General features: G+C 35.7%; 1 protein-coding gene across 2 annotated transcripts in view; it reads right to left on the reverse strand.

Moving 5' to 3' along the window:
- The window catches only part of lhx2b (LIM homeobox 2b), a 40,947-nt gene that overhangs the window by 16,855 nt on the left and 1,374 nt on the right, over positions 1 to 22,718 (reverse strand). The window contains exons 2-4 of one of the 2 annotated variants that reach the window (XM_061897962.1): positions 20,536 to 20,738; positions 12,296 to 12,666; positions 2,466 to 2,671 (exon numbers count right to left, since the gene is read on the reverse strand). In XM_061897962.1, coding sequence (XP_061753946.1) covers positions 2,466 to 2,671; positions 12,296 to 12,666; positions 20,536 to 20,738 — 780 coding nt within the window. Of the gene's footprint in view, positions 1 to 2,465; positions 2,672 to 12,295; positions 12,670 to 20,535; positions 20,739 to 22,718 lie in introns of both variants that reach the window. The other variant, XM_061897954.1, reaches the window with a different exon arrangement.

The following is a 22,718-nucleotide window of genomic DNA, read 5'->3' on the forward strand; positions in this document are numbered from 1 at the left end:
ACTGGCATAAACATGGCATTTTCCCCACTTAAAAAGCCCATAGCCCCGCCCACTAGCTGGGAGCAATTTGACAGGGGGAATAATGAAATCAGTTATTTTGTAATTTACACCATAAGTAACTATCACATGTCTAAAAAGTATTCACATTGTACTTTTGTATTTGTAAAGCAGTCATTTTTGTACCCAGTGTATCCAAGCTTAGACAACACAACTTTCAAATGTCCAGTGTCCCTCTTCAACACCCAGTTACTGACAATAATGGTTTGGCCCAAATTAGGCCTAATTAGTCAAAGCAGGTGTGCTCACCTACATAAAGCCCTAAGCCCCTTCCTAACTCTTTTAACCTTCAGAGCCAGTGAGTGAGATGTTACAATTCGTTTGTTGAGCCTTTTAACTAATACTATTGAATGTTTGTAGTGTGACCATGTTGAGCTTGTGTGTCCATGGTGAACAAATGTGCCCGGTTTGTGAGGAAGCCAAAGGTCAAACAGTGACAGTGTGCGGTCAAACTGTCACAGGAGGAAGAAGAATACTGAGTTGCATCCCAAGAACACCATAACTACTGTGAAGCATGGGGGTGGAAACATCATGCTTTGGGGCTGTTTTTCTGCTAAGGAGACAGGACGATTGATCCGTGTTAAAGAAAGATTGAATGGGGCCATGTATCATGACATTTTGAGCCAAAACCTCCTTCCATCAGTGAGAGCTTTGAATGGTTGACCAAATACTTATTTTCCACCATAATTTACAAATAAATTATTTAAAATTCCTACAATGTGAATTCCTGGATTTTTTTTCACATTCTGTCTCTCACAGTTGAAGTATACCTATGATGAAAATTACAGACCTCTGTCATCATTTTAAGTGGGAGAACTTGCACAATCGGTGGCTGACTAAATCCTCTTTGGCCCCACTGAATATACTCTGATGATGATTAACTTGTGTGATGACTGTGTTATGCTGATAGTATATATTTATACCTTGAATTTATTAACGTGGAACCCGACTTTAACAAGTTGAAAAACTTATTTTGGGTAATACCATTTAGTGGTCAATTGTACGGAATATGTACTGTACTGTGCAATCTACTAATACAAGTCTCAATCAAGCAATCAAGTCCAATATTATCGGACATCTCTAGTTTTTTTGTTTTAACACCGTTAATTGGACCTGATGTTGCCATCAGTACTGATGAGAAGTGAACTTTTACTGACTAGACTTCTTAGGAGTTATTCGCTGAAGTCAATCAGGTACTCAAGTGAAGCCGAGTCGGGAAAAGCATGCATGCGCAGAATCTTGTACGTGCATGGTAGATCCCCCCTCGAGACTCAAGGCTTTGTTGAGTCTTCGTTAACCTGAGTCAGTGAAACTTGAGTCATCGTCAACCTGTGAGTCAGTGAAACTTGAGTCTTCATTAACCTTAGTCAGTAAAAATTGAGATTTTATCATCCCGTCAGTCAGTCAAACTAGTCTTCATCAACCTGTACAGTAAGTCAGTAAAACTGGAGTCTTTGTCAAACCCGTCAGTCAGTAAAACGTGAGTGTTCATCAACATATAAGTCAGTGAAACTTAAGTTTTTGTTGACCTTTGAGTCAGTAAAACTCAAGTCTTCATCACCCCGTCAGTTAGTGAAACTAAGTCTTGGTCAACCTGAGTCAGTGAAACTAAATTCTTCATCAACGTGGGAGTGAGTGACACTTTAGTCTTAATCAACCTATGAGTCAGTGTCTTCACTCACAGTCTTCATCAAACTGGGAGTCAGTGAAACTTGAGTCTTCACTAACCTGAGTCAGTGAAACTCAAGTATTTCCCAACCTGTCAGTCAGGGACATTAAGTCTTTGTCAACCTGGGAGTCGGTGAAACTTAAGTTTCTAATCAACCTGTCAGTCGGTGAAACTAAATTCTTCGTCAAGCTGGGAGTCAGTTAAACTTTAGTGTAAGTCAACCTATGAGTCAGTGAAACTCAAGTTTTTAATCAACCTGTCAGTCAGTGAAACTTGAGTCTTTGTCAACCTGTGAGTCAGCGAAACTCGAGTCTTTATCAACTTCTATCAACCTGTGAGTCACTGATTGTTGGGTCATTTTCAAACCCAACAATCAGTCTTTGTCAACCTGGGAGTGAGTGAAACCGGATTCTTTGTTTAGCATCTAAGAGTCAGCGGAACTCGAGCCTTCGTCAACCTGTTAGTCAGACAAACATGAGTCCTCGTTGAGTATCCGTGAGTCAGGGAAAGCCACGAGCTCAGTGAATTAGGCGGACGTTTAGTGAAATCTGCAGTTTGAGCAAGGAAAGGGGAGTCGATTTGAAGCAAACACCAGATCCATGGTTCACTTGTTTTCTACTTTTGAACTGGGTTAACATGCAAAGTCGAATAGAAAATGCATAATTTACCCCGTGCTGTATTTTCCCGGGCAGCGTCGGTATTTATTTGGATATGAGAGTGGGTGAGGGTGTTGGCTCACCTGTAAGACCCGCTTGGTGAGCCCGGTCTTCTGGGCCAGCTGCTTGAGGTCCTTGGCGTCTGGGTTGTGGTTGATTGCAAAGTAGGACTTCATGGTCCTGAGCTGGTGGTGCTTGAAGGACGTACGCATGCGCTTGGTCTTCTGACTGGAGCTGTACTGCGAGTCCCGGTCCATGGACTCGCTGTCATTCTCGTTGCAGCTCAGCGCTGCGAGTCAGCGGGGAACAAGAGGAGAGAGATGATTACACAGCGGGAACTCAGATACCATCATTAATCATCCTCCTTTGGATTCCGTCTGCGAGCATCTTCTGGCTTCTCACACAGCGGAAACAATTCTCATGTTAGCATCCTTGCTATTTTAGGAAAGTCTGGACTCGGGCCGGGCGATATGGCTAGAAACTGTATCACGATATCAGTGTTTTATATCGGTTGATTGATATGGGAAATAAAGAGCAGGAGAAAATCTATTTTATTTGAAATGTCAGCTACAAAATGTTAACATAAGCATGGGAAACACTCGATGTAAACAAAATATTCAAATCACATTCAACACTTAACAATAAGCTCTTAAAATGAAGGACTGTATAAGAAATGCTACATAAAGTGTAAGAAAATAGTGCAAAATGTAAACAGAGAAACCTGAGCAGAACTATTTTCTGGAGGTTTACTGAACGGAAGTTATGGCTGTGTAACATTAGTTTGCCCTGACATTCCTTTTTAACAATGGAAAGTAATTATTGTTATGCAGTAATTATTTAAATATTATTAGACCAAATTACTATAATTTTAAAGTAAAATATATTTTACAGTCCTGCACTTTAGTTCCTACGGAACGGACGAATGTTGAAAAGAAAACAGGTGAGCATTGCTAAGGTGAAACACATTGGTCTGACCAGTGGTTCTCAAATGGGGGTACACGTACCCCTGGGGGTACTTGAAGGTATGCCAGAGGGTACGTGAGATTTTTCAAAAATATTCTAAAAATAGCAACAATTCAAAAATAATGTATGAATATATTTATGGAATAACACTTCAACAAAATATGAATGTAAGTCATAAACTGTGAAAAGAAATGCAACAATGCAATTTTCAGTGTTGACAGCTAGATTTTTTGTGGACATGTCCCATAAATATTGATGTTAAAGATTTCTGTTTTTGTGAAGAAATGTTTAGAATTAAGTTGATGAATCCATATGGATCTCTATTACAATCCCTAAAGAGGGCACTTTAAGTTGATGATTACTTCTATGTGTAGAAATCTTATAATTGAATCACTTGTTTATTTTTCAACACATTTTTTGTTATTATTATATCTTTTTTTCCAAATAGTACAAGAAAGACCACTACAAATAAGCAATATTTTGCACTGTCATACAATTTAATAAATCAGGAACTAATGACATAGTGCTGTATTTTACTTCTTTATCACTTTTTTTCAACCAAAAATGCTTTGCTCTGATTAGGGGTTACTTGAATTAAACATAAGTTCACAGGGGCTACACCACCGAAAAAAGGTTGAGTACCACTGGGTCTGACTATGGTCTCTTTGAAAAAAATGCTAAAAAAAAAAGTGCCACACTGTCGAGGTGACTTTTCCTCATTTATCAGCAATTTTTTCATTTTGACTTTCTCTTCTAACGCTATGCAAAGAATGAACCAAACGTGATAGTTGATACTGGTTCCTGATTGGCTGTTAGAGAGCGAGTGCCTTTGCTCATGCAACCAACCTTGCTTCACAACTTTCAGAGAGGAAAAAAAAATATGGAGTGCTTTATCGAAGGATTTTTTTATTGATATCGATTTTGTGTATCACAATATATATTGATATCGTTTATCGCCTTGCCCTTGTTTGGACACACAAAAAAACGATTGTAGGGTTTACGTGAATCGTGCCACTCTTGCCAACATTGACATTTCAAATGATGGAAATCATGTTGTTAATATACACCTTTTTATAATACCGTATTTCCTTGAATTGCCGCCGGGGCGCTAATTACTTTAAGACCTCTTTTCACTCCTGCGCTTACCAAAGGCATGCGGTAAAAGTAAGCATGCGCTAATTATTTTAAAACCTCTTCTCACTTCGGCACTTACCAAAGGCATGCAATAAAATTTGAGTGTGATGTAAGCTTGGACCTTAAATCCAACTGAATAGCTCTTAATCTTCTTCTCTTTATGCGATTTCAAATTACCGTTATGGAAATCAGCCTCCTCCATTTTGAAAATGATGACAGGGCAAGTGTCACTGGTGACGTCACGAGTTTGACCCGGTGGTAATACTAAGCACGCGCTAATTATTTTGGGAAGCAAATTTGACCCGGCAGAAATTCAAGGCATACTATATGCCCTGCGGCAATTCAAAGAAATACGGTATGCATATTTTTGCCACAGAAGGTGGCGGGGGGAAGTTGACTATTCCAATGGTCCTTTCCAAAATAGGAGGTTGCGACTTGTCCAGGGTGTACCCTGCCTTCCGCCCAATTGTAGCTGAGATAGGCGCCAGCGCTCCCCGCGACCCCGAAAGGGAATAAGCGGTAGAAAATGGATGGATGGATTGTTTGTGGCATTTTTTTTAAGCGGTCCACAATTCCTAGCAAAGCCCCTTGTTAGGGCTGGGCAATAAAACAATATCAATATATATCGATATAAACAAGCAATCAATAACAATAAGAAAATAAAACTTTAAATACATATTTTTCATATTTGTCCTAAGAAAGCGGATGTTGTGAAGTGGTCTGGAAATTATGCGAGGCAAGTCCGCTTATACCACACCACCTTAGCCACACTCACCCTTTAGAGCACAGATGTACAGTGGGGCAAAAAAGTATTTAGTCAGCCGCCGATTGTGCAAGTTCTCCCACTTAAAATGATGACAGAGGTCTGTAATTTTCATCATAGGTACACTTCAACTGTGTGAGACATAATGTGAAAAAAAAATCCAGGAATTCACATTGTAGGAATTTTAAAGAATTTATTTGTTAATTATGGTGGAAAATAAGTATTTGGTCAACCATTTAAAGCTCTCACAGATGGGAGGAGTTTTTGGCTCAAAATCTCACGATACATGGCCCCATTCATTTTTTCCTTAACACGGATCAATCGTCCTGTCCCCTTAGCAGTAAAACAGCCCCAAAGCATGATGTTTCCACCCCCATGCTTCACAGTAGGTCTGGTGTTCTTGGGATGCAACTCAGTATTCTTCTTCCTCCAAACACGACGAGTTGAGTTTATACCAAAAAGTTCTATTTTGGTTTCATCTGACCACATGACATTCTCCCAATCCTCTGCTGTATCATCCATGTATCCATTTTGGTATAAACTCGTCGTGTTTGGAGGAAGAAGAATACCGAGTTGCATCCCAAGAACACCATACCTACTGTGAAGCATGGGGGTGGAAACGTCATGCTTTGGGCTGTTTTTCTGCTAAGGGGACAGGACGATTGATCCGTGTTAAGGAAAGAATGAATGGGGCCATGTATCGTGAGATTTTGAGCCAAAACATCCTTCCATCAGTGAGAGCTTTGAATGGTTGACCAAATACTTATTTTCCAAATAAATTCTTAAAATTCCTACAATGTGAATCCCTGAATTTTTTTTCACATTCTGTCTCTCACAGTTGAAGTGTACCTATGATGAAAATTACAGACCTCTGTCATCATTTTAAGTGGGAGAACTTGCACAATCGGTGGCCGACTAAATACTCGTTTGCCCCACTGTAAGTGCCTGGCACTAAACCTGCAGAAAATAGTTTACATTTTCACACTTTGCACGATTATGTAAGCATTTCCTACATATTCCTTATTTTTGCACCTTCATTTTAAGAGCTTATTGTTAAGTCTTCAATGTGATTTTACTAGTTTATCTTCATTGTTTGAGTGCTGGTGTCGGCATTTCCTTTACGCCTTGATAGCTGAGGGATTATAATCAGAGGACAGTTACATCCTTTTTCTATTGGTTTTTATTTTCGATAAGTCATAAAAAATACCAATAATGATCAATATTGACCTATGATACAGTTTGCAGCCATATCGCCCACCCCTAACCCTACACAGAAGTAGTTATGCATCAATTTTCTGAGCATGTAAGCAAAAAAACATACTGTGTTTGTGTATAAAAAAAATGTATACATCCCCAGTTTATATTATTTTGTACGGAGATTTTACCAGGAGGTGCTGGCCAAGCCTCAGTGCACATACACACACATACACACACACACACACGCGCGTGTGCCAGTCTGCAAAATTTCTTGGCAATTGCCAAAGTGTTGGTGCGTGCATAACGCTTGGTATTGAATATGATAACGCTGCGAATGAAGAGTAGCAAGTGAAAAGCATCGGAACAACACGTCTCCTAATGAGTGCATACAGGCCACAACAAATGCTGCTTTTATTCAAAGAAAAAAACAAAAACAACAACAAGCTGCAACATTTGAGCAAGACGCAATCTGGGCATTGTTTCCTGTTGTCAGCCCTGCCACCGCAACCGGATTTAAAACTTCCGGTACGTGCACACGCCAACAACCCCCACTGGCATGATCTGCTGCCCAGGTGTGGTTTGATGTTGTTACAGCTTTTGGACAGAAGAGGGCGAGCTACACTTCTTTACATATTTATTAGCAGGACTTATCAAACTTTTGTCAACAAAGGCAGCAGAGTGAAAAGTCCAAGTGTGCGGAGGCCATTTTGATTGTGATTTTTGTTTTATTTTGGGAAAAATAAAAAGGCTAAATACAGACATTATTAATATTTGAATACACATTCTTTGTGTAAGCTTTGTCCTATAGGTCAGTGGTTCTCAAGTGGGGGTACGCGTACCCCTAGGGGTACTTGAAAGTATGCCAAGGGGTACGTGAGATTTTTTTTTAAATATTCTAAAAATAGCAACAATTTAAAAATCCTTTAAAAATATATTTATTGAATAATACTATGAATTTAAGTTCATAAACTGTGAAAAGAAAAGCAACAATGCAGTATTCAGTGTTGACAGCGAGATTTTTTGTGGACATGTTCCATAAATATTGATGTTAAAGATTTCATTTTTTGGGAAGAAATGTTTAGAATGAAGTTGATGAATCCAGATGGATCTCTATTACAATCCCCAAAGAGGGCACTTTAACTTCATGATTACTTCTATGTGTAGAAATCTTTATTTATAATTGAATCACTTCTTTATTTGCCAACACGTTTTTAGTTATCTTTATATCTTTTTTCCAAATAGTTCAAGAAAGACCACTACAAATGAGCAATATTTTGCACTGTTATACAATTTAATAAATCAGAAACTGATGACATAGTGCTGTATTTTACTTCTTTATCTCCTTTTTCAACCAAAAATGCTTTGCTCCAATTCGGGGGTACTTGAATTAAAAAAAAATTCACAGGGGGTACATCGCTGAAAAAAGGTTGAGAACCACTGCTATAGGTGACTAAGTATATTATTAATCAATTTAGTTAGAACATTTCCGCTTTTTCTCATTACATATTGATTTTTTTTAACATTCTTATTGTTTTTTAATAACAATATTACGATTGTGTAACTGCAAAACCTAGTGTGTCAATAATTCTGCCTTTACCAAAATATTAATTTTCAGTTACACTTTTAACAGCGTTTATTACTATTGTTAACTTTTCAAATGTATTAATTCCTAAGTTAGTAAGACTTTATTTTATTTTTTGATTAACTAATTGACTGACTTCCATCCATTCATCTTTTTCCGCTTATCCGAAGTCGGGTCATGGGGGCAGCAGCCAAAGCAGGGAAGCCTAGATTTCCCTCTCCCCAGCTATTTCCTCCAGGTGTATCTGACTAACTTAACTTTGTTTACCGTATTTCCTTGAATTGCCTCAGGGCATATAGTATGCGCCTGCCTTGAATTACTGCCGGTTCAAACTTGTGACGTCACGAGTGACACTTCCCTTGTCATCATTTTCAAAATGGAGGAGGCTGGTTTCAATACCGGTAATTTGAAATCGCATAAAGGGAAGAAGATTAAGAGCTATTCAGTAGGATTTAAGGTGCAGGCTTACATCACACTAAAATGTTTACTGCATACCTTTGGTAAGTGCCGGAGTGAGAAAAGGTTTTAAAATAATTAGCGCATGCTTACTTTTACAGCATGCCTTTGGTAAGCGCAGGAGTGAGAAGAGGTTTTAAATTATTTAGCGCCCCGGCGGCAATTCAAGGAAATACAATATATTGTAATTTAATTTTTTGATTATTTTGAATTCATCTAATATTTTGTATCAGGCATATCCAAACGTTTTCCACCAAAGGCCGCATACTGAAAAATCAAGTATGTGGGGGCTATTTTAGTATTTATTTATTTTTCTAAAAATTAAAAAAACAGACCTATACATATATATATATATATATATATATATATATATATATATAGACATAAGGTTGTGTTATTTGTGACTTTGTACATTACTATTATTTGAAAAATGTAATATTTTTCTATTTACAATACGATTGTTTGCTCTTTTGTCTTAAACTTTAATTTTCTTTTCCTGACAATAAATATGCCACACTTAAGACACACCTGATCTAAATGTATGCTACATTATGCTTTTTTTTTTTTTTTTTTGCCAAATCCAAAAAATCAGCACTTAAGTTCCTTTTCAATATATACAGGTGAAACAGAAAAAAACATCAATGTTTGTTGATTCAAACAAATAGGTTTCCAATCTAATATATGACATATGGCAAGATATTTTAAGCCTTCTTTGGATATAATTTGGATAATTATGGCTTACAGTTTATGAATACCTCAACTTTTTCCAAAACTGTATGCTGTTTTTTGGTTCCAAACATGCTGAAAAATTCAAGGATTTTGATATTTTACGTTTAGGGGGGAAAAGAAAAGGCTGAAACCAATCTTTTGTGCCAAGTTATGTATATTTAATAAAACAAATCTTTAGTTTGCAATTGTTGTTTTTGCTTTTGTAAATGTATTTCTAGAATGTGTCATCAAGGGCACATTCTAAAATACTTTTGGATATCTGATATATTGCTTATATTGTTGCATATTTACATATAAAACATTTTAAATGTATTTCCTATTGTATTTTTATGAATTTCATGTATTTTACCACTTTAAGCACTTGTGCATTAACTCAGGCGGCAACAATCCAGTTAATATGTTTGTGTAACATATTCAAAATGGTAAAATTACATTGCATGGAGTCACTTATAGCAAACAAAGAGATAACAAGGAAATAACTAACTTGCCCCAGCACTGTAGGAAAGTTATTGTAGTCCCTGCCCGCTCTTGCAGTATCTAAGTGGGGGGTTGGGAGTGCCGAGGTCTGCAGAGGTTTATGTCTCCTGACAAGTGGAAAAATGGTGAAAAGCAAACGGCGGAAGGAACAGAAAAAATAAAAATAAAACGTGTACGATATTCACTTCAACTTCTTCACATCATGTGACAGACATATCTCTAAAACATACAGCCTGCCGTCATTCATGCACACATTTGACACAACTCATCCAGCAATATAGTTGTGTCAATATTTTTCACAGGTGATAATACAGTTTTTAAGACATAGTTGTTGAGACACGGATTAAAGAAATCCAGTCAATATATTTTTTTTAATTATTATTCTATGCTGTAATAAAGCTGAGTTCCCGAACTGCTAAAAACAATCCATAGAGCGACATTTACTATCTGAGAAGTTATTATGTAGCTTTTGTGTTATATGGTAAAAATTATATTTTAATAGTGTGTACATCTCGTAGATAATAGTGAGTTGTAACTTTATGTTACCAAAATACTTTGGACGGTTTTCACTTTTACAAATGTACCGAGATATCGATACCGCCGAAAACCACATTTTTAGCTGTAATACTGATTCTCAAATTAAAATATGTTTGACACTTAGAGAAAACATGAACAGTGTAAAAAAAAGAAGTAAGTACACTTGTGGATGAGGCAATATGTCAATGTTGCAAGTTATTATTATTTTTTATTCTGTTAATTCTTATTAATTATTGTTTTTTATTTTATATTGTTTAAAAAATAATTTTGGAGTACTTTGCTTGATTGTGTTCTTTGTTGTTTGAGCACGATTTTAATGTTTGTCCACGCCACTGCCTCAATATTAAAAGTTTGAAATAAATAACTTGTCTTGTATTATTTTTGCTATGAGATGTTATTATTTGACCTAGAGCAGTGGGTCTCAAATATGTATGCCAAGGGGGACGTGAGATTTTTTCAAAATATTCTAAAAATAGCAACAATTCAAAAATCCTTTATAAATATATTTATTAAATAATACTTCAACAAACTATGAAAGTAAGTGAAGTGAATTATATTTATATAGCGCTTTTCTCTAGTGACTCAAAGTGCTTTACATAGTGAAACCCAATATCTAAGTTCCATTTAAACCAGTGTGGGTGGCATTTGGAGCAGGTGGGTAAAGTATCTTGCCCAAGGACTAGGATAGCCAAAGCGGGAATCGAACCTGGAACCCTCAAGTTGCTGGCACAGCCACTCTACCAAATGAGCTATACCACCCCAATGTAAGTTCATAAACTGTGAAAATAAAAGCAACAATGCAATATTCAGTGTTGACAGCTAGATTTTTTGTGGACATGTTCCATAAATATTGATGCTAAAGATTTCTTTTTTTGTGAAGAAATGTTTAGAATTAAGTTGATGAATCCAGATGGATCTCTATTACAATCCCCAAAGAGGGCACTTTAAGTTCATGATTACTTCTATGTGTAGAAATATTTATGTATAATTGAATCACTTGTTTATTGTTCAACAAGTTTATAGTTTTTTTTTTTTTTTTTTCAAATAGTTCAAGAAAGACCACTACAAATGAGCAATATTTTGCACTGTTATACAATTTTATAAATCAGACTCTGATGACATAGTGCTGTATTTTACTTCTTTATCTCTTTTTTTTTAACCAAAAATGCTTTGCTCTGATTAGGGCAGTGGTTCTCAAATGGGGGTACGCGTACCCCTGGGGGTACTTGAAGGTATGCCAAAGGGTACGTGAGATTTTTTTAAAATAGCAAAAATTTAAAAATCCTTTATAAATATATTTATTGAATAATACTTGAACAAAAATATGAATGTCAGTTCATAAACTGTGAAAATAAATTCAACAATGCAATATTCAGTGTTGACAGCCAGATTTTTTTTGTGGACATGTTCCATAAATATTGATGCTAAAGATTTATTTTTTTGTGAAGAAATGTTTAGAATGAAGTTGATGAATCCAGATGGATCTCTATTACAATCCCCAAAGAGGGCACTTTAAGTTGATGATTACTTCGATGTGTAGAAATCTTGGTTTATAATTGAATCACTTGTTTATTGTTCAACAAGTTTTTAGTTATTTTTATTTTTTATTTTTTTTCAAATAGTTCAAGAAAGACCACTACAAATGAGCAATATTTTTGCACTGGTATACAATTGAATAAATCAGAAACTGATGACATAGTGCTGTATTTTACTTATTTATCTCTTTTTTTAACCAAAAATGCTTTGCTCTGATTAGGGGGAACTTGAATTAAAAAAAATGTTCACAGGGGGTACGTCACTGAAAAAAAGGTTGAGAACCACTGACTTAGACAACTGTTTACATTTTAGCAGACACATTGGGCATATTCACACGTGTTGGTATCGGCTCAGTATCAGCGATACCAATCCATATTTTTTTTTCTTTCGGTATCGAAAGGAAAATAAAATCAGCGGTATCACATATAACTTATGAACTATTATTCATGAACTCATAACTAATATAGTTATATTTATATTCCAGCACAATTAATTCGGCTGGACAATCGTTTGAAAGAAAAAGGAGCGTGTCGTCCTACCTGCGTTGTAAGCCGCCAGCTCCGACCCGGGCCCGGGGCTTTTCCGCTTCCTGGGCCGGCCTTTCTGTACCGTCCCCACGCCGTTAAAGTAGGATAGTCCGAGCGTGTTGGCCGGGCCCAAGCCTTTGTGCGGGGCCGGCACGTCCGTGTGGTTAAAGTGCGCCTGGTAGTCCCCCTGGACGAGAGTCTCAAAGTGCAGCCGGCAGTACACCAGACTGTCCTTCATGCCAAAGTGGTCCCCGGTGGTCAGCATCTTGCTGCAGGTGGAGCAGGTGAAGCAGTTCAGGTGGTAGACCAGGTCCCGGGCCCGCATCACCATCTCAGAGGCCGAGATGCCCAAGTGGCACCGAGCGCATCTCTGCACCGAAAATCTTCTGCGGACAACACAAGACTCCATTAACGGATGGACCCTGAACGCAGCACTCAGAAACACTAACTTTACGACAGCAACGGCACTTTTTTTTTTTTTTACACCGTATTTCCTTGATTTGCTGTCGGGGCGCTAATTAATTCAAACCCTCTTCTTACCCCTGCGCTTACCAAAGGCATGCGGTAAAAGTAAGCATGCGCTAATTATTTTAACACCTCTTCTCACTCCGGCACTTACCAAATGTATGCAGTAAAAATTTGAGTGTGATGTAAGCTTGGACCTTAAATCCTACTGAATAGCTCTTAACCTTCTTCTCTTTATGCGATTTCAAATTACCGGTATTGAAATCAGCCTCCTCCATTTTGAAAATGATGACAGGGGAAGTGTCACTCGTGACAAGAGTTTGACCAGGCGGTAATACTAAGCATATGCTAATTTTTGGGGGAAGCGAGTTTTACCCGGCAGTAATTCAATGCAGGCGCATACTACAGTGGGGCAAAAAAGTATTTAGTCAGCCACCGATTGTGTAAGTTCTCCCACTTAAAATGATGACAGAGGTCTGTAATTTTCATCATAGGTACACTTCGTACACTTCAACTGTGAGGGTCAGAATGTGAAAAAAAAAAATCCAGGAATTCACATTGTAGGAATTTTAAAGAATTTATTTGTAAATTATGGTGGAAAATAGGTATTTGGTCAACCATTCAAAGCTCTCACCGATGGAAGGAGGTTTTGGCTCAAAATCTCACGATACATGGCCCCATTCATTCTTTCCTTAACCTGGATCAATCGTCCTGTCCCCTTAGCAGAAAAACAGCCCCAAAGCATGATGTTTCCACCCCCATGCTTCACAGTAGTTATGGTGTTCTTGGGATGCAACTCAGTATTCTTCTTCCTCCAAACACGACGAGTTGAGTTTATATCAAAAAGTTCTATTTTGGTTTCATCTGACCACATGACATTCTCCCAATCCTCTGCTGTATCATCCATGTATCCATTTTGGTATAAACTCAACTCGTCGTGTTTGGAGGAAGAAGAATACAGAGTTGCATCCCAAGAACACCAGACCTACTGTGAAGCATGGGGGTGGAAACATCATGCTTTGGGGCTGTTTTTCTGCTAAGGGGACAGGACGATTGATCCGTGTTAAGGAAAGAATGAATGAGGCCATGTATCGTGAGATTTTGAGCCAAAACCTCCTTCCATCAGTGAGAGCTTTGAATGGTTGACCAAATACTTATTTTCCACCATAATTTACAAATAAATTCTTTAAAATTCCTACAATGTGAATTCCTAGGTTTTTTTTCACATTCTGTCTCTCACAGTTGAAGTGTACCTATGATGAAAATTACAGACCTCTGTCATCATTTGAAGTGGGAGAACTTGCACAATCGGTGGCTGACTAAATACTTTTCTGCCCCACTGTATATGCCCTGCGGAAATTCAAGGAAATACGGTATTTCTAATAGGCCTACATTTGAAACATCTAAATTATTATTTTTTTTTGCTTAACTACATTTGAGCAGAATTCCTTTAATATGATCGAAACCGTGACTTTTAATGAGTGTCTGAGTCGCGTTGTTTTGTTTTGTTTTTGTTATTGTGACAAAAAAGTCCCCTGCGGCATATCCCATACACCAGTGTTTTTCAACCTTTTTTGAGACAAGGCACATTTTTTGCAATGAATAAATCCGGAGGCACACCACCAGCAGAAATCAATAAAAAACTAAACTCAGTTGACAGTAAAAAGTCGTTGTCGCAATCGCTGGATATGACTTTAAACCATAACCAACCATGTATCACTATAGCTCTTGTCTCAAAGCAGGTGAATTATTTGGAGTTCTTTCGCTGATTTCCTGTTTAGTGTTTTAGTTCTTGTCTTGTGCTCCTATTTTGGTGGCTTTTTGTCTTGTTTTTATATTTTTCTGTAGCCGTTATATGTCTTCCTTTGAGCGATATTTCCCACTTCTACTTTGTTTTAGCAATCAGGACTATTTCAGTTGTTTATAATCCTTCTTTGTGGGGACATTGTTGATTGTCGTGTCACGTTTTGATGTACTTTGTGGACGCCGTCTTTGCCCCACAGTAAGTCTTTGCTGTCGTCCAGCATTCTGTTTTTGTTTAATTTGTAGCTAATTGAGTTTTAGTTTCGCTCTGCATCGCCTTCCCTAAGCTGCAATGCCTTTTCTTAGGGGCACTCACCTTTTTTGTAGTTTTTGTCAAAGCATTAGACACCTTTTTACCTTCAACCTGCCTCCCGCTGTTTTTACGAAGCAATTAGCTACCGGCTGCCACCTACTGATATAGAAGAGTATTACACGGTTACTCCGCCCAGCTCGAGACAGCACCGACACTTAACAACAACAATACTTTGCAGACTATAATTACTGATATGCAAAAAATATTTATAATCCAAATAGGTGAAATTAGATCATCTCCCACGGGACACCAGACTGGATCTCACGGCATACTAGTGTGCCGCGGCACAGTGGTTGAAAAACCCCGCCATAAAAAAGCAGTTTGAACTGCTATTTATCGCTTGTATTTTATGATTCCACCATAGAAATATTGTAAAATCGATCGAATTTCAATAAGTTGTACCTTATCAAAACACTACATATTATTTGAAAATTAGCTTTAATAGCCAAAAATAACAAAAACGGGTTTCACGGTGGCAGAGGGGTTAGTGCGTCTGCCTCACAATACGAAGTTCCTGCAGTCCTGGGTTCAATTCCAGGCCCGGGATCTTTCTGTGTGGAGTTTGCATGTTCTCCCCGTGAATGCGTGGGTTCCCTCCGGGTACTCCGGCTTCCTCCCACTTCCAAAGACATGCACCTGGGGATAGGTCGATTGGCAACACTAAATTGGCCCTAGTGTGTGAATGTGAGTGTGAATGTTGTCTGTCTATCCGTGTTGGCCCTGCGATGAGGTGGCGACTTGTCCAGGGTGTACCATGCCTTCCCCCCGATTGTAGCTGAGATAGGCGCCAGCGCCCCCCGCGACCCCGAAAGGGAATACGCGGTAGAAAATGGATGGATGGATAGTTTCTGAGAAACTAGTTTGAGGAAGTCCTATCCGGTCACATGACTGTCACATGACTGTCACATGACTGTCATATAGTTCCAATAGTACACCTGCTGAGTTTAAGTTGCATAAAGGATCCGTTTAGGTCCTTTTAAATGCTTTTTATGGGTTAATATAACCCATAAAAACCCATCTGTGCAAACAAATGTATTTGATAAGGTATTTTTTTCTAATAATAATAAACGTATCCCACTTTTTGTGCTTAGTTACATAACTGTACTTGGAATAGAACAAATATTTATCATGACTATTTTGTGATTGTTATATTTATATTTCTGTACAGTTAATTCGACTGGACAATCCTTCAAAAGAAAATCGAGCGAGTCCACCTGAGTTGTAAGCCATAATATATATATATATATATATATATATATATATATATATATATATATATATATATATATATATATGTGTATACTCATTCATCACCTAATGAGTTCAAGTTGCTTAAAGGGCCCAGTTTAGGTCATTTTAAAGTAGGATGTCTGAAAAAAAATTTCACCAGGGGCCGCATTTCTGAAAATGCAGGGCACATTTTTTATTGTAAAAAAAGAAAAGATAAGTAAAGAATGCTAAAAACCGACATTTCTTTTAAAATACATTAAAATAAATAATTTGTCTGAGCTGTCTGTTATAGATGAACAAGCATATTAACTACCAACACTTCCGCATTTTTTTCTGTCTTAATCATTTTTTTTTTTGTACATTTAAAAAAAAAATTATTTCGACAATATGCTGATGGCCAACATAACCCGAGCTGCGGGCCACAAATGGCCCCCTGGTTCACACTTTGGACCCCCATGTCTTATAGGGTTCTTATGGATTAACAATAATAATAAAGTAGTGGCCTCAATTCATTAAAACCCATTTGTGCTTTCAACATAGAATCCTTTTTTCTGTATTTTTGTATTATAATAATAATAACAAAACTTTTATGATTAGTCCCACATTTATACTTGGAATAGAACAATTAGCATACATTATTTGAAAGTCATCAAACAAGTGTCATGTGTTTCAATGTCATTGTCGCATTTTTTGCTATGGTGACAAAAAGTGCCCCTTCTGGCTAACGGCTATTTGTTAGCAACATGTTCGTCTTGCTCGTATTCTAAGGAACAAATGAAGAAATAGAGTAAGAATGATCAAAGTGTAGTATCCGACACCATAGTAAAGCACTACGAGTGTTATGTTGTCTCAAAATGAGCTTTGATGGCGGAAAAAAAAACTAAAAATTTGTGAAACTATATAGCTAGCTTACTTGACACATTGCTAGTTTGAAAAAAGTCATATCCGGTCACGTGACTGTCACATGACACACTGCTAAATGTTTTCTATGCCAATAAAGGATTGTAAAAAGGGCACATTTTAATGCATTTAAATTGTTGTATTGGTTAATAATATTTTGTTATTATATAATTCTCATTTATCAGCCCAAATGAACCCTTTTAAGTTAAGAACTGTATTATAAGTAGTAAAGTCCACTGCATATACTTGAAATCCACTATGTAAGGTTTAAGTCCACTATATCCGTGTTTCTTAACTAAAGGGCCGCCAAAAAAATATCAGTTTCTGGGTACTCAGTTATAATACACTTTTCCACCACTTGAAGGAGAACAGACAAAGGGTTTCTCAAGCGCAGAAATTATGACCAAGTGGTAAAGTTGTATTTTCAGTTGCACTTGAATTAGACTACAGTTTAGTTTATTATTATTTATTTGTAATTAGGTTTATTTTTTTGATCTAAGTGTATTTCTCATCATGTTATTCATGTCATTTGAGAAGGTCAGAAACTGTAAGTAAGTTAAATATAATTATTGAATACCATTGAAATTAGAGTAAGATTGTTGATTCAGTGCTAATATTGGAGTGGGTCCCGGACCCCTCTGTAGTGGACAAGGAGGCCCTGATGTCAACAAGGTTTAGAACCCCCCTGCACAATATTATAGTTTAAGTCCACCATATCAATATTTAGGATTACTATATACTGTGATTAAAATCAGGGCTATTCAAATACATAATAAAAAGGGCCACAGTTTCAAGAGTGCAAGAGCCCAGGGGCCGATGATATCATGACTGTGATTGTTATATTTATTTTTCTGTGCACTTAATTTGGCTGGACAATCCTTCAAAATAAAAACAAGCGTGTCATCCTACCTGCGTTGTAAGCAATAATATAGTTGACATCGAAATGTGGATGTTTCGTCAGAAAGTGCCTCCGCCGGTTTTATTCCTTAGAGACAGGTTTTACTTAATTCCAAGTCAACACATTGGCTTTCACTCTGCACCGTCAACAAATCCACTATTCTGCCCCGGCTACTCGTTTCCAGCGTGTGCAGCTAAACAGATAGTTAACAGCATGAAGAAAAAGAAGCCCCAGAAGTTTTGTTGAGGATTGATGTTGCTACTTTTGAATTATTCGCCTTCCTCAGTTTTATTTCTATACACGTGTTCCTTTGTTTAGGTTTTTTAGGACTAAAAAAATGTAAACATAAATTAAACATCACAAAAGTATGACCACAATTGTGTGTTTTACATAAATAATGTGGTTTCATCCAACTTATTTGGATGAATGAAAAGTTTTGCCGTGCCGGATGTGGGCCGCCAGTTGGATAGAATGATTTAAATCCACTATAATAAAGTCCAATGTATTATAGCAGTGGTTCTCAACCTTTTTTCAGTGATGTACACCCTGTAAACATGTTTTTTTAATTCACGTACCCCCTAATCAGAGCAAAGCTTTTTTGGTTGAAAAAAGAGATAAAGAAGTAAAATACAGCACTATGTCATCAGTTTCTGATTTATTAAATTGTATAACGGTGCAAAATAGTGCTCATTTGTAGTGGTCTTTCTTGAACTATTCTGAAAAAAATATATAACAATAACTAAAGCCTTGTTGAAAAATAAATAAGTTTTTCAATAATAAATAAAGATGTATACACATAAAAGGAATCATCAACTTAAAGTGCCCTCTTTAGGGATTGTAATAGAGATCCATCTGGATTCATGAACTTAATTCTAAACATTTCTTCACAACAACAAAAAATCCTTAATATCAATATTTATGGAACATGTCCACAAACAATCTAGCTGTCAACACTGAATATTGCATTGTTGCATTTCTTTTCACAGTTTCTGAACTTACATTCATATTTTGTTGAAGTATTATTTAATAAATATATTTTTCAAAGGATTTTTTAGTTGTTGGTATTTATAGGATATTTGAGAAAAATCTCACGAACCCCTTGGCATACCTTCAAGTACCCCCAGGGGTACACGTACCCCCATTTGAGAACCACTGTATTATAGTATAAATCAACCATGTTATTGATTAAATACACTAAGTTATAGTTTAAGTCAGGGGTCAGCAACGCGGTGCACGCGGGCACCAGGCAGCCCGTAAGGACCAGATGAGTCGCCCGCTGGCCTGTTCTTAAAATAGCTCAAATAGCAGCACTTACCAGTGAGCTGCCTCTATTTTTATATTTTATTTTATTCATTTACTAGCAAGCTGGTCTCGCTTTGCTCGACATTTTTAATTCTAAGAGAAACAAAACTCAAATAGAATTTGAAAATCCAAGAAAATATTTTAAAGACTTGGTCTTCACTTGTTTAAATACATTCATTAATTTTTTTTACTTTGCTTCTTATAACTTTCAGAAAGACAATTTTAGAGAAAAAAAAATACAACCTTGAAAATACACCTTTTAAATTCCTTCCTCTTCTTTCCTGATAATTTAAATCAATGTTGTTCAAGTATTTTTTTTTTATTGTAAAGAATAATAAATAAATTTTGATCTAATTCTTCATTTTAGCTTCTGTTTTTTCGACGAAAAATATTTGTGAAATATTTCTTCGAACTTTGTATGATTAAAATTCCAAAAAACTATTCTGGCAAATCTACAAAATCCCTAGAATCAAATTTGAATTGTATTTCAAAGTCTTTTGAATTTCTTTCAAAAAATTTGTTCTGGAAAATCTAGAAGAAATAATGATTTGACTTTGTTAGAAATATATCTTGGTCCAATTTATTACATATTCCAACAAAGTGTGGATTGGATTTTAACATATTCAAAACATGTCATTAAAATTCTAAAATTAATCTTAATCAGGAAAAATTACTAATGATGTTCCATAAATGATTTTTTTATTTTTTTCAAAAAGATTTGAATTAGCTAGTTTTTCTATTCATTTTTTTTTTCAGTTGAATTTTGAATTTCAAAGAGTCAAAATTGAAGATAAACGTTTCAAAATTTTATTTTCATTTTTTTTGTGTTTTCTCCTCTTTTAAACCGTTCAATTAAGTGTTTTTTTCATCATTTATTCTCTACAAAAAAAACCTTCCGTAAAAGGGAAAAAAATGTACGATGGAATGACAGACAGAAATACCCTTTATATATATATATATATATATATATATATATATATATATATATATATATATATATATATAGATTAATTTATTAAAGGTAAACTGAGCAAATTGGCCATTTCTGGCAATGTATTTAAGTGTGTATCAAACTGGTAGCCCTTCGCATTAGTAGCTCTTGGTTTCAGTCTACAATGTTGAATTAAAAATGTTGAATTAAAATTTACTATATTTAAAGTTTGCTATAGTATATTATATTATAAACACACACACACACACACACACACACACACACACACACACACACACACACACACACACACACACACACACACACACACACACACACACACACACACACACACACACACACACATTTATATATATATGGTGGAACTTTAGGAGTCCCTGATCCTATACCTGTAGTAGTCCTCCTTGCAGTAAATACTTCCGTCCTTGCTGAAGCAGGTGAGCTCGGACTCCAGGTTGAGTTTGCACTCGCAGCACTTCAAACAGCGCATGTGCCATTGCTTGTCCACGGCCAGCAGGTAGTACCTGTCCGAGATCTTCCTGCCGCAGCCGGCGCACAGGGCCACCCGCTCCGTGGTCATGCAAGGCACGGCCTGCGGGACACACACACACACACACACACACACACACGCACACACACACACACACACACACACGCACACACACACACGCACGCACACACGCACACACTCACACGAGTTGGCAAACGTCCCCATTTCTATAAACTGGACCACAAATGATATTTGAATTAAGCTTTACTCTGATTTTTTCCAACAATACCTCAAAAAATGTAAGCACAGTAACGAATAAAAAACAGATAAAAACCAAACAAGCAGCAATAAAAGAGGTCTTCGTTGCAATGCATTTAATAGTAGCGTTGAAATTATTTTAAATAGAGTTGCAATAATATAGCAACATACCAAACTAACAGGAATGCATTTTTCAATTTGTTTTTATTCGACTCTCTTCAGCAGGACAATTGTGACAATTTGAGCATTGAAGAAGTATTAAAAAAAAGAAAAGTAATTTAATTTAACGAAAAAAATATATTTTACATAATTTGTTCGTTTCAAAAAAGCACATAAACACCATTTATTTTACTTATTATTTTACTGAACTCAGCATAATAAAGTCCTAGGTACATATTTTATTAGTTAAAAAACACCCATGCATTTTTTTTTTAGATGTGATTTTTATAGTACTTGATAGTTAACTAAAGTCATCATAATAAAGTCCCTGGTACATATTATATTCATTAAGAAAACAAAAAAACAACAACAAAAAAAAACAACGTACATACCATTTATTTTTCACTTTACTGAATATTTTATTGAACTCAGCATAATACATTCCCAGTAGATGTTATTCATTAAAAAAGCAGTTTTTTTACTAGATGCAATTTTTATTTTGGTGATACTTGTTTAAACTCACCATTATAAGGTCCCCACCACACATTTTATTCGTTAAAAAAGCACGTACATACTATTCTTTTTTAAAAATGTACATTTTATTTTTAGTAATTTTTTTTATTGAATTGATCATTATAAAGTCCCGAGTACATATTGTATTCGTTACAAAGGACATTTTGAATGTATTTTAATTTTTTTTTAATTAATGTTTGATTGAACTCAGCATAAGACCTCAGTACATGTTATTAGTTTAAAAAAAAGCAGATACCTAATCTTCAATTTTTTACTAGATGCAATTTTTATTTTGGTTAAAAACATTTTTAACTCACCATTATAAGGTCCCCACTACACATTTTATTCGTTACAAAAGCACATACATACTATTCTTTTTTAAAAATGTATTTTTTATTTTTAGTAAATTTGTTATTGAATTTATCTTAATAAAGCTCCGAGTACATATTGTATTCGTTAAAAAGGACATTTTGAATGTATTTTTAAAATTTTAATTAATGTTTGATTGAACTCACCATAAGACCTCAGTACATGTTATTAGTTAAAAAAGCAGATACGTAATCTTCAAATTTTTTTTTTTTTTTGGTTAAAACTTGTTTAAACTCACCATTATAAGGTCCCCACTACACATTTTATTCGTTAAAAATGCACATATATACAATTATTTTTTTTGTTATTTTTTTATTGAATTAATCATAATAAATTCCCGAGTACATATTGTATTCGTTAAAAAGGACAATTTGAATTTATTTTTTTATTTTAATGAATGTTTTATTGAATTCAGCATAAGACCTCATTAGTTAAAAAAGCAGATACGTAATCTTCAATTTTTTACAAGATGCAATTTTTATGTTGGTTAATACTTGTTTAAACTCACCAATATAAGGTCCCCACTACACATTTTATTCGTTAAAAAAGCACATACATACTATTCTTTTTTTTTATTTATTTTTTATTTTGGTCAATTTTTTATTGAATTTATCATAATAAAGTATTCTTTAAAAAGGACATTTTGAATGTATTTTTTTTATTTTAATTAATGTTTGATTGAACTCAGCATAAGACCTCAGTACATGTTATTAGTTAAAAAAGCAGATACGTAATCTTCAATTTTTTTACTAGATGGAAGTTTTATTTTGGTTAATACTTGTT

This window comes from Nerophis ophidion, linkage group LG01 (genome assembly GCF_033978795.1).
Source record: "Nerophis ophidion isolate RoL-2023_Sa linkage group LG01, RoL_Noph_v1.0, whole genome shotgun sequence".
NCBI lineage: Eukaryota > Metazoa > Chordata > Actinopteri > Syngnathiformes > Syngnathidae > Nerophis > Nerophis ophidion.